Below are 13,077 nucleotides of genomic sequence, written 5' to 3'. Positions count from 1 at the left end.
CCAGCCATCCATGCTCACCCAGATTTCCTCTGTACCTGTCTCCTTAAAAAACCTGACTGTTGTGGGCACTTCCCTCTTGTGGTAAAATTCTGTAGTGTACAATAATTATTTACCTACATTATGAATTAAATACATAGGCACACTCATGGCATGTACATCCATAACTAGGAGAATTTGACATACTTAACACATGAACAACTTACAATACCTCTACTGGTTGCTCTAACTACAGCCAAGAAAACTATTCTGCTAAACTGAAATCCACCTACCATATCTTAGTGGTTTAATCTTTGTATGTTTTTTTAATTACATTTTGTTATTTCACATTTTTACTTTAACTTCTTCTGCTTATATGAATATTTTTTTTCAATTTATTTTGTCTTATCTTTGATCTTGTTATACGCTAATACAAGGCAACTATCACAAACCCCTATTTCCCCCTAGGGTAAATAAGGTAATCTCAACCTGATGATTGTGATTCTTCCAGTGGAAGTATAAACTGATACAGTGTCAGCCTCAGGAGTTAGAGGATGACTCATAGAATTGTTATGCTGGCTACTTTGTCTCTGTGAGGTTTAACAAAGGAATGGTAACTTTAGTTTGTGCAATGTGTGCATGTGGCCTGCTGTGTTTATTCTTTGGGCATGTAATGCTGTGTGTGTGTGTGTGTGTGTGTGTGTGTGTGTGTGTGTGTGTGTGTGTGTGTGTGTGTGTGTGTGTGTGTGTGTGTGTGTGTGTGTGTGTGTGTGTGTGTGTGTGTGTAACCCAGAACAGTCAGCATAACCTTTCCTAATAATCCACTGTTCCTGTCAGACACTGATATGTTTAGAGTATCCATCACCAGGTTTATGAATAGAAAATAACACTTCGTTTGTCATCAAACTCACATTCGTCATCGATGGAGCATTCATGCTAGCGAGCCTCATTTAAAGTTCCATTATGTGACTTTCGACTGATACTGTATATTAGCCCAAGCTTAACTGTGAGATTGTCAATCCCCTTAATCCGTCATGCTTCACTCACTCATCTTTTCCTTAGGTCCTTTTGACTGAGTACAGAGGGAGAGGTCCAGGAAAAGATGCTGGCAAAGAGCAGTAATGGAATCTAACCAAGCATATTTACACAGTGTCTGTGTAAATATGGATGGATGGATGGATGGATTGACGCACGGTTGAATGGATGTATTTGGAAGACTGTGTGACTAGTGAGGGGACTTTAGTGTTCTGGCAATTGTAGGAAAGAAGCTTTGGTATGTCTGTTGGTATGTCTGTTGGTTGGTCGGTTGGTCGGGCGGTTGATCGGGCGGTTGGTTGGTTGATCGGATGGATGGATGGATGGTTGGTTGGTTGATCGGATGGATGGATGGATGGATGGATGGATGGATGATGGATGGATGGATGGATGGATGGGTGGATCGTTGGTAGAATGGATGTGTTTGGAAATTGTGAGATGGTGAGGGGACATTAGTGTTCTAACAACTGTGGGAAAGAAGCTTTTGGAAGCAGGTGGTGTTGGTTAAGAGCATTGGTATATATTGTGTAGTCTACTGATAGTCTATGTAGGGACCAATCATTTAGGAAAGGCTTAGCCATCTCTAGCTTTCATTACACAGGTGATAGGAGCCCATCCATAATACAGGCACAAAAAGAAAACAGGACGCGTACTGACATGAGCTAGCATGTCGTATGCGTATATGAATCCTCATGTTGGTATGCATCCTATTTTGTTGACGAGATCAATAACAGAGTTGTTGTCCACGTACTTGAATATTTGATGTGAGCTCTGATGAGATGTGAGCTTAGTAATAATAATCCAATGATACTAGAGACATCTTGCCATGGAATCACACCAGCTGTGATGCCAAGTTTTGGCCAGGAGTCTAAAGTGGGAGGTTAATGGCCCCTTCCCAACATCCTGTCCCCTTACTTCCAGTACCCCTGCTCTCACCATACCATAAACTGAAACTGCTTATGGTCTCAAGTACACATCGGGAATGATTTGTGCATGAATCCATAGTATACTGTTTATTTGTTTCAGTAAGTTGGTCTTTTATAGTGTTTTTTAACTTATTCTGTCTATTTTACATTATGTATTCTACATATAAATACTATATAATACAAATCTTACTTCTGTTGAAATGTATATATATTTTCACATTTATTTCTCTTTTTATTTTTTAACATAAATGCAATTTCCCAATTTTGGATTAATGTAGTACATGAAATCTAATCAACCAAAGCAATTGAACATTTTATATTGAATAGGGAGAAGAGACAGTCTAAACTAGACTGAATCAGAATCAGAATACCTTTATTCGTCCCAAAGAAGGGACATTAGTTACAGCTAAAAGAGCCAGAGAAAGCTTAATATTACACCCAAGATACAAAAATATATACAAAACTTACATAATTTTACAAAAGGAACTACTCAGTGGTGAGTAGGTGCTGCTGTAACAGGCTGCCACTCCGTGCGGCGCCAGACTCTGTGTGGACTACACTAAGACTGTCACACTGGGGACTTTCATGGGACATAAACTGATTGTGTAGAAGCTGGAGAAAACACAAAACGACACACTGAAACAACAGAGGTGTCAATTAACTAATATATAATTACTCCAGTACTGTATTTAAGTATATGTTTAAATACTTGGATTTTACTTGAGTATTTCAATTTTATGCTACTTTTTACTTTTACTCCACTTCAATTCAGAGGTAAATGGTGTACTTTGACTCCACTAAATGTATTTTATACCTTTAGTTACTTTATAGTTTTAGATCAATGACATGGAAATATAATTAATACTCAGACTTAACTTCCACCTGGAGTATATTCACAATCTACCCTGCAGTAAAAGTAAAAGTCATTAAAACTAGCTGCACCTTTACCATCTTTGATAACACTTTAATGCATCAATCATTATAATCAAAACATATCATATTCTGAAATGGACAAATCTGCAAAAATGACTACTTTTACTTTTGTTACTGTAAGTAGATTTTGATGCTAATACTTTTCTACTTTTACTTGAGTAACATTTTAAATGCATGGCTTTTACTTGTCACACACTCTGGTGCTTCTTTTATTCAACACTCCCACCTCTGTGAAACTACACGCGTTGCAGACACTCAGCGAATGAACCCTTCATACAGTGCAGTCTATGGTTGAACCTTATGACAGCAGCTTCCCGCCTCTAACACTGGAGGGCAGCACTACGCCGTCAGCCGGCAAATCTGCCTGAAATCAAACGAAGAAGAAGAATTTTCAAACAGCTTTGGAACCGGGAAGAAGAAGCTTCTTTCAGCCTGGAAACAAACTGTGTAAGTTATATTCATGAAACACAGTTTAAGTGTCACTTACACACACAGACAATGTTGTTTAAGTGTCTGACATGGTAATGGTGTCTGTTGTTAACTGATAGCTAACGTTAAGAATAAGCTGTTAGCTGTTAGCTCCCTACATTGACCAGATAAACAGCAGGCTGATGATAAGTTACGTTAGAGACAAACTCAACATCCCAGTAAATGGAAACCTGAATTAAAATATTTGTCAACCCTTGGAAACTTAGTTGTATTCTTCATAACGGGAGATTTACTGAAGTTTTGTGACTCGTACTACGTTTTACTGTGTTACTGAGTAAAACAAAACAGTTTAACAGACTTTCAGAGTTTTCTCTTTTACACAGATGTTTTGTATAGAGGAGACAATCAAAAGTGACATGAGTCAGGGTAGGGAGAATAACCTCAAAAATATATCACTATAACTACTAATATTACTACTACTAAAAACATGTAATCAGTAACCTAATCCAAGTATCATAATATCAACAATAATATTATATTACTTCAAAAGCAACGAAGGAGCCATTACATCACAACAAATGAGGTGTCCACTTACTGTATTAAAAAATACAAAAACATTTCATGAAAAAGAATGAAAGTAATTGAAAGCCACGAAGAAATTGTGGACAGTGAAAATACCTATTCCAATTATTTGACAACAAATAGTGTCATTTACAAATCAAATCAGGTGATATGTCATGTAGGTCGATGAGAATACATTACCTTTCTTTTGGATCCTAATAAGGTAATCCCATTACATGCAATCTGTTATTTCACAAGCCTATTTATTGTACAGTTTCATAGTATCACATAAAATATAGGTACAAAATATGTTCGTTCCTAATAATTTTATCAATGAACTGTACCTTGGAAATGTATATCTGTACTGAAAATTGTAATCTTTTGAAGAACTGAATGTGTCTTTCTTCCAGCAACATGTGTGATCTGGAGGACGTCAGCCTCCACATCCATGACAGGATCTCCTCACTCCGCAGCGTGCTGGACCTGGCAGCTGTCGGTATGCTGCTGATGGTGTTTCTGTGTTTTTGTCCACAGCTGAAGTAATGTGTTATAAAAAGTGCCATTGAGTCTTCTTTTTTTTTTTTTTACACTTTTAGAATTGCCTCAGAATAAGTTAAGGAAGCTTGGACAAGAACTGTCTGTTGTGGGGAGACTTCTGGACCAGTTTGAGAAATGTGTTGCTCTGCAGAGAGAGCAACTGAACCATCTGAAGGTAACGCTGCTGCCAGTTTCATCCATTTATCAGCCAATACTGCTGTTTCTGTTGTATTCAATTTATTTAAGAATGGGCACTGCACATTAAATAACAAGACATAACTGCATAATATTTAAACATATATTGCATTTCAGATCTTAGTATAATGTATTATATAAGTGTATTAAACACTAGACTGTCCTTATTGTGTTTCTGATTTATATATTTGTTACATTTCATTGGGTTTTGTGACAATTACTACAAATTAGAATGAAATAAATACAAGATAAATAAAAAAAAAAAGTATATTAAGAAATTAATAAATATAAATTCAAGGTATTTAAATAAACATAAGTAAAATGTCCTTCAAACAATAAAAAATTTATATAAAAACGAGGTGCCAAATGTTACTTTCAATATTATATACACTGTTGTATTAGTATTAGGAAGATCTGCACAAGTGAACAGGATGTCTTATTTGTTGTTATTCAAGACTTGTAACAAAGATTACGTAAAATCACATTGAGAATATGTTATTTAATAAAAGATACGTAAAAAAAATGTGACATTCATGTTCTTATCTAAGAAGTTAAAGTATACTGTGCAAAAAAAGATCAAACAAATAAAAAATATGTATATGAACATGTGAGTAAAATATCCAACAAAAGGTAGTATAGAATAAAATATTTATATGACCTAAAAGTTAAGGTAACTGTAATGACAATAAAAAGTATGTGAACCTTTTTTTCCTGAATTCATGCATGAATTATTTATTAAAAGTGGTCTGATCTTCACATCTTCAGTCAGGAGTACAGACAAACACAATGTGCTTAAGCTTTTTCTTCCTCATATCCAGCCATCATCTATATCACGTCTTCCCAGTGGTTGCAAGTGCAACGGCATTTGGTTCGTCCATGTCATCTCCGGTGCATTGTGGGACTTTGCTGCATCTCATGATGTGCTCCATTGTTTGTGATTTGCCACACACACATGCATCGGAAGTTGTTGTTTTTCATTTCTTCATGGAGTCCTTGTAACGTCCTTCGCCAACTTGCAGGTGGTTTATTGTTTTCCAGACAGCCCAAGGTTGGTCGTAGCGAGTAGCGAGACATTCGTCTGGGGTAAATGCCGCTCGCCATCCACTGGGAATGTTTGGCTGCCAAGACTGTTCCAACGGCTCTGCCATTCAGTAGTCCTGGCATCTGTTGGGGTCTTTAAATATAGACAAGAACAAAACAATAGTGTCTGTGCTTAGGTTAAAACAGATTGTGTTTGTTCATACTTAGGTGAAGATCAGAACATATGTTGGAACAATTGTATGCATAAATGCTAATACTTTTTCTTGCCACTGTACATACTATGGTATTAATATTTACATGATGATTAAATTGTTATATACAGCATTTAACCTTTTTTTTTTTTTTTCCAATGACCTCAGTCCGACTTAATAATGGTTTATTTTGTTTCAGGAACTCGAGGAGTCATTCAAGGAGAATTTGGGGGATGTTCAGCACATGAAGGACAACGTACCGGCTCACATGCCCAAGAGAGGCCCGGCAAAGTGAGGAAATATACATGCTCTTCAGTACAACTCTAGCTGTTGTATTTTGAATATAAAACTCGGCTTTATGTTTTGATTGAATGTGGTTATGTATTGAGCTAGTTGACTTATGATACACAAGTTTAACTTTGCATAGTTTGCACTCTACACCGCTCTCACCAACCCGGTCCAAATGTTTCCACACATTACTCCGTTTTGACGCCATGGTGATGTTCATGACCCCTACCCCTACGTGACACAGAAAAGTCATGTTTCTTTCTCTACTTACGATATCTTTAATTAAATATAGTCATATACATTCAATGACTCAACTTGGTGATATGTATCATCATAGGCACCCCTCCCATAAAAACAAATATTCATAACTCATAATCGAATACCTGAACCATTTCTAATATTCAAATAATCATTCCCATCCATCCCTAATAAATATAGTCATTTCTTTCCAGAACATACCAAGATATCAAAGACTTTTGTTTGCGTAAAATAAAGGTACAACAACTTTTAGAAATAGCATTAAAATCACAAGAGAAAGTAAGTCTTCAGTAAATAAAGTCAATAACCTGTTACATAAGGATACATTTAGTGTAACAGAGCAGCATCTTTGTTGTCTACTCTGGAAACAGCCTGACTTGTGTTCCTGTCCTGTCACAGTGGGGGGGAAGCTGCTCTGGAGCAGGATGAAGCTGTTCAGCCAGCACAGCAGGAGCCAGTCAAGACAAGCAACAAGAAGTGCATCAAAAAGATGGATGTCATCACTATGCCAGAGTTTGAGAGCATCCCTCAGTAAGTAATGTCCAACATGATCTGAAAATAATATATATATTGTTAATCTGGCTTTTAGAAAGCAACCATTTGCTACAATGACTTTTTTATCATTTTGCCGCGTAAACCTGCTAGGCATTCAAGTGATGTGAATAAGACTTGATGAGGATTGGTTTTTGTGAGAATATAACATCTGGCTTACTACTGTACTGAGTATTCTCCAAAAAGGGTCCAGAAGGAATAATGTTTAACCTTAATGTCAACATTTCTGGAATTACACTGCACAGTTATTATTTTTATTAACCAAATGGAGCCTTTTAAATTTGTAAATACAACCAGTTCGTCCACAAATAAAGAGAGAATAGAGTGGTGCAGTGATGACATATTTTTGTAGGCTGACATGGAAGTTAGCATCCCACTGCGCTCCCTTGACGAAAAGCCAACGGGAGTTTTCCATTGAATTCTGGATTTTTTATATGTTTTTTTTTGTTCAGCTGGATGATCTCCACAAGTTGACACTCACTGGCCACTTTATTAGGTTCACCTGTTCAACTGCTCATTCATGCAAATATGTAATCCGCCAGTCACAAGGCAGCAACTCATTGCATTAAGGCATGTAGGCATGGTCAAGAGGACCTGGTGAAGTTCAAACAGAGCATCAGAATGGGGAAGAATGGTGATTTGGGTGACTGAACATGGCATGTTTGTTAGTGCCGGATGGGCTGGGCATAGTATTTCAGAGACTGCACAGGCTCTCCAAAATTGGACCATAGAAGACTGGAAAAATGTTACCTCATGGATGTGCAGCCGACAAATCTGCAGCAACTGTGTGAGGCTATCATGTCAATATGGACCAAAACCTCTGAGGAATGTTTCCAGCACCTTGTTGAGTCAATGCCACAAAGAATTAAGGCAGCTCTGAAGGCAAAAGGGGGTCCAACCCGGTACTAGCAAGGATTCCCTAATAAAGTGTCCGGTGAGTGTATATGGTTGAAGCGTAAATGCAATTGAAAGCTAAAAACTAATATACAGCAATAACCTACTTCACGGTCACATGACTTCCCGTCAACACCGCTAAGCTAAAGGCGGCTAGTGGTCCCATTTAGCCACTTGTTAGCAACCGCTTTTTTTAAGGCCCAAAGAAGACTCGGACATTAACCAGTGGTGTAGTGACTGGCGTATTTCATGTTGTAGAACAAAACATGAAAATCTCTTGAGCTTATGTTTACCACAGACTTCATTTTAGGCCTGCAACCAAAAACACGTGCTAAGAATCGTTGACTTCGAGATGAGAGAACAGGAAGTGGTTAAATGCAACCTCATTTCCAGAGCTCAAGCGTGCACCACCCTATGTCTGACAGTTAAAAACATAAAAACGAGAGTTTCGCCCCAATGCTACCTGCCTGTTTACATGTATATACATTACAATCTTTATACAGTCTTTCTGGGGCTACCTGAGGGGGACATTTTATATTTGTATTGTTCTTAAAATGTGATACAGCAAGGTTAGACAGTAAAACATTCCAAGATCTGTTTGCAATATTTATTAAGTGATATTCTGTCATCACCAACAAAGATTCTTCTATACTCAACAAATGTGTACACTTCCTCCTCAGAGAAATATTAGCCACTGACATTTTTTCTACATTATATCAGTTCAAATCATTCAACATTAACATTCAAAATAAGGTATTTGAGACCAGGAACAAAACCGGAAACACCTACTCTATTGCATATTATAATGTTTACTTAAACTGAACCCTAAAAGCCCTACTTACATCTGTCACAGTTCTCTATCTGTTCTAAACCAGTATGTTCCTGTTTCTAAGACGGCCCCAACGAGCCCCAGCCCTATCAAAGTTGAATGCCTGACTGGCAGGCCCCTCCATTCTGATCATGAGTGTCTGCTGGTCTATTAGACATGATTTTCATCATTTTGGAGTAATTACACTATTTGTGACGAACAGAAATATTGTTTTCTGGCATCACTTAACATTTTAAGGGGTAAATCTGCATTTTGGTATGAGGGCACCATCGATGTTACCCAGTTTAGACAAAACCCTGATACCATTACTGTGGTGGAAACTTCTGAAGCAATGGCGATGAAACCCAGAGAGATGGGGATAGCTGGAACTTTGATGGCAAACACTGAAGGTTTATTATTAAGTTAACGGCCGGAGAATTGACGAGACATTTGCTGCAGCCACGAGTTGACCGAGCGGTTGTCCCACCAATTCTGAAGATCTCTACTACAATACGAGGTTTTAACCAGTTCAAAATGAATAATCAACATTCTTCATTCGCCAGACTAAACAAATATGGATCGTACATCCAACTAAAACTGTAATTGCTACATTTTAATTTATTATATGACCTCATAACCAAAATGTGGGCTGGTTTTACATTGAACTCCTGGCAACGTGACATGTCCCAACCTATCGTCCGCAATATACAGTCACGAGCTGAATCCCCTGCGCAGCACCTCTGTGTGTTTTCATTGCCCTACAATATATTGTTCAAATATAGGATTATAGGAGACCTTTAATACCACGGATCACAGCGGTTTTCAGCATGCTCGTTTATCTTTGTCTCTTCATGATGACGGGGCCCCATGTGAATACAGCATGTTAAAGAGAACATTTTGTGTCCCCCTCAGGTACATGAGAGGACGGGTGTCCTACGATCAGCTGAATGCTGCGCTGCAGAGCATCAACACAGCTGTGACTGCCAAGTACAAGATCTTCCATCAGTTGAAAACTTTCAACAACAACACACGCAAGCTGTACCAGCGCTTCAAAGAGCAGCAGACCAAAGAGACCAAAGGTAGGCCTCACACAGAGAGAGCTTTTCCACTGAGGCAGATCCAGGAACAGTTCAGAGACGATGCTCCTGATTGCAAACAGTTTTATGTGTCTCTACTCGGCCCGAAAAATGGTTTAAATCAGGTACCAACTTTTAACATGGCCAGCACAGAGCACCAAGAGACACATACGTCAGAGGCTGAGGCGGAGCAACAACAGCTCATGGTGAGAGTAGAACGCGGGCACATATACAGCTCTGGGAAAAATTAAGAGAACACTTCAGCATTATCAGTTTCTCTGGTTTTATTATTTTTGTATTTATTGTCTTTGAGTTAAATATGTTTATGTAAACATAAATGACACAGTGTTCATGTGTTAATAAGCCCGATCAATTCAGTCAATTAAAGTTGAAAATATTTTCTAACAAATCTTAGTTGATTTTAAAGCAATTACGCAAAATGCACTTTTTGCTGTCTTATACATAAATATGTGTCCCCGGTGTGTAAGGAGACTCACAAAGTGTCAGAAAATACAACCCTCTCTCTTTTCCTTCTTACCCAAATCTCTAAAAACGGGGGTACAAACGAGCTGATCCAGATTTGCTGCCGATATGACATAATATCGGAAATGTGGGCTGGCTTTACATTGAACTCCTGGCAACGTCCCGCCCATGTGACACGTCCCAACCTATCGTTCCCCATTTACAGTCGGAGAGCTGAATCCCCTCCACAGCACCTGTGTGTGTCTGTGTGTTCAGCAGGATGTCTGCAGGAGGGACTTAGAGTAGTTGTTAATATAATACATAATGTCTCTGTTCTAGTGGTAAACACTGAGTTTCTCCGGTAGAAACTTTTTGTCTTCAGACAGAGATCATGACGCTCCAAAGGGGCGTGGCCAGCTTCAGCTCAAATTTAAAGCGACAGTCACAGAATCATCACTTTCAAAAACGGGGCTGAAACAGAGGGATAGCGGACATGCTAATATCAATGATCTGTTTGGTATTTTGAGCAAAACTCCACAGAGACATGTTTTTATATATATATTAGAGACCTGTAATATATGCCATAAAAGAGCATAATAGGAGTCCTTTAAAAATAAAAAAGCCCAATAACTTATTTGCATAACAAGCTTGAAATATACCCTTCTTATTTCCCCTTATTATAAGCAATCTGAGGTTTCTTTTAAGGAATGAGCTGCCAACTGACTAAATGAAACCCTACGGAGAGCTGTTATATAGGCTGTTTTTCTCAGAGCCTTTTCAATTATCAAGCGTCATTTACCTACATTTGATTGATTTTGATAACTTATAACTTAACTTATGAGGCTTACCTCACCTCTAGTGAGGAGCCCAGTCCTTCATATATTTTCTGCATGTGGCCCTCAGTGACAAAAGTTTGGACACCCCTGCTCGATATCGTGTTACTGATCTGTCAGAATGCACTTCAGTGGCTACGCTAACATCATACATGTAATACAAGAGTAACTGCCCATCATACAACCCTTTATTTACGGCACTCTGTTTCCAAACGGAGTCAAAACTAAAACTACATTTATGAGGAAATGTGCATTATGGGATGGGTCTGGTGAGTGCTTTACCACTTTCAAGCACCGGCTGCTGTTAGGAAACAGTAAGCTAACGGGTTGGGGGATTTATAAAAACCTTTTTTTTATTTGGTCCTGTTTAAGAATTATTAGATTTTTTCAGAAAAGGTAGTCCCTGTCAAATGTAAGTCATCTTTTGAAGGATGAGGTTGTTTAAAATATATATATATATTTGCACAAATGTAGCCATTTTTAACACACTCTCTGGCTGTGTGTGAAATGTCTCTCAGGTCACTATTTCGTGGTGGAGGAGGACATCCGAGAGTTTGCTCAGATCAAGGTGGACAAACGCTTCCAGGGGATTCTGAACATGCTGCGACACTGCCATCGTATCCGAGAGCTGCGGGGGGGCGGCCACATCCGCTACATGCTGTTATGATCGATTCACACTTTGCTTATAACATACAGGAACCTGTGCATGTATGTATGTTGTTGTGGTATAAGTGATAATATCTTTCTTTCTTCTATGTTTTGTATTATACTGTTACATTTGTAAACAACATTTTGTGTTTCAGGCAACCAGAATAAAAATGGTTGCTTAAAATAATAAAAATCAGTATCTGATCATTCTGTGGAAATGCTGGATAATAAGAAACAGTGTTGAATGAATATAGATTAGATATAAGTTCTTCCAGAATTAATTAATACTAAATGTTTTTTATATTTGCTAGAACGTATCGACTGAAAAGATTTGCTGGAAAATGAAATGTCTAAGCTTAAGGGTTTAAACCTGATGAGTGAGTTCAACTGAAACAATTGGAGCTTTGAATTTTTGAATTTTATTTTTTTGACTATGGTAAAAACGTTAATTGTACCAATCAGGTTGAGTTAATTGAACTTAAGTCTTTTAATTATTTTAACTCAAAAGTTGAATTTCTCCAAGCTTAATAAAAATGTAATCATGGAATTTACTGAATAAAGTAAGCCCAATTAAATCAATCTACTCATAACTGTGGTTGCTATGTATTTCATATTAGGGAACAAATTTCCTTAAACATTTTAAGTTGCAGTAACACGATGTAAATACACATTTCTGACTGTTTCTGTATGTTCACAATTTATACATTTGAATCCTTAATGAACACCGCTGCACTGTTTAACAATCAAATCAAAACTTTATTTACAGCACTTTTCATACTTCAAAAAACAAGAACAAAATAATAAATGCAATTTATACAGCTCAGTACTCCTGGGAGGCTCATCCACAACCATGGGCTGGAGTTATTCAAACATGCCTCACACTTTGTCTTTTTTTATTTTGGTAATGACTAAAAGACAGTTCAATAACTAGGACAAGACCAAAGGAGCTCTAAAAACCAGAGAATGTATTCAAAAATCAAGTAAAATTCAATCTAAAATGTTTTAGTTTATTTGCATAGCACATTTTAAGACACAAAGGCAATTCAAAGTGTTTACATAGGCATTAACACAATAATTAAAAACAAAACAGAAAATTTACAAGAGGGATAAAAGAATGGTTCGAGCCAGCCAGAGCTCTCAGATCATCAGGTTTACTCGTCGTTCTGAGAGCTCTGGCTGGATCGTAACAGTGAATCATGTCTGACATGTATTTTGGTATTTTGGTCAGTTTAATACCCTTCTTATTTCCCCTTATTATAAGCAATCTGAGGTTTCTTTTAAGGAATGAGCTGCCAACTGACTAAATGAAACCCTACGGAGAGCTGTTATATAGGCTGTTTTTCTCAGAGCCTTTTCAATTTTCAAGCTTCATTTACCTACATTTGATTGATTTTGATAACTTATAACTTAACTTATGAGGCTTACCTCACCTCT

At 37.6% G+C, this 13,077-nt stretch overlaps 1 protein-coding gene across 1 annotated transcript; it reads left to right on the top strand.

Moving 5' to 3' along the window:
* The first annotated feature begins 3,177 nt into the window (after positions 1–3,177).
* ska1 (spindle and kinetochore associated complex subunit 1) lies at positions 3,178–12,222 on the top strand. Its single transcript, XM_063874907.1, has 7 exons — positions 3,178–3,317; positions 4,271–4,356; positions 4,457–4,572; positions 6,024–6,115; positions 6,770–6,901; positions 9,537–9,703; positions 11,514–12,222. The coding sequence occupies exons 2-7, from the start codon at positions 4,275–4,277 to the stop codon at positions 11,660–11,662; spliced, it is 738 nt and encodes a 245-aa protein (XP_063730977.1). The 5' UTR covers positions 3,178–3,317; positions 4,271–4,274; the 3' UTR covers positions 11,663–12,222.
* Positions 12,223–13,077: the final 855 nt, after the last annotated feature.

Source organism: Eleginops maclovinus, chromosome 2, assembly GCF_036324505.1.
Source record: "Eleginops maclovinus isolate JMC-PN-2008 ecotype Puerto Natales chromosome 2, JC_Emac_rtc_rv5, whole genome shotgun sequence".
Classification (NCBI taxonomy): domain Eukaryota; kingdom Metazoa; phylum Chordata; class Actinopteri; order Perciformes; family Eleginopidae; genus Eleginops; species Eleginops maclovinus.
This window is presented reverse-complemented; position numbering and strand designations above follow the sequence as displayed.

Excerpts from the sequence above, each read along its gene's own strand:
- ska1 (XM_063874907.1), top strand. The coding sequence starts at position 4,275 with ATGTGTGATCTGGAGGACGTCAGCCTCCACATCCATGACAGGATCTCC. Across the intron at positions 4,573-6,023 it reads AGCAACTGAACCATCTGAAG|GAACTCGAGGAGTCATTCAA; the intron begins GTAACGCTGCTG and ends ATTTTGTTTCAG. Across the intron at positions 6,116-6,769 it reads CCCAAGAGAGGCCCGGCAAA|TGGGGGGGAAGCTGCTCTGG; the intron begins GTGAGGAAATAT and ends GTCCTGTCACAG.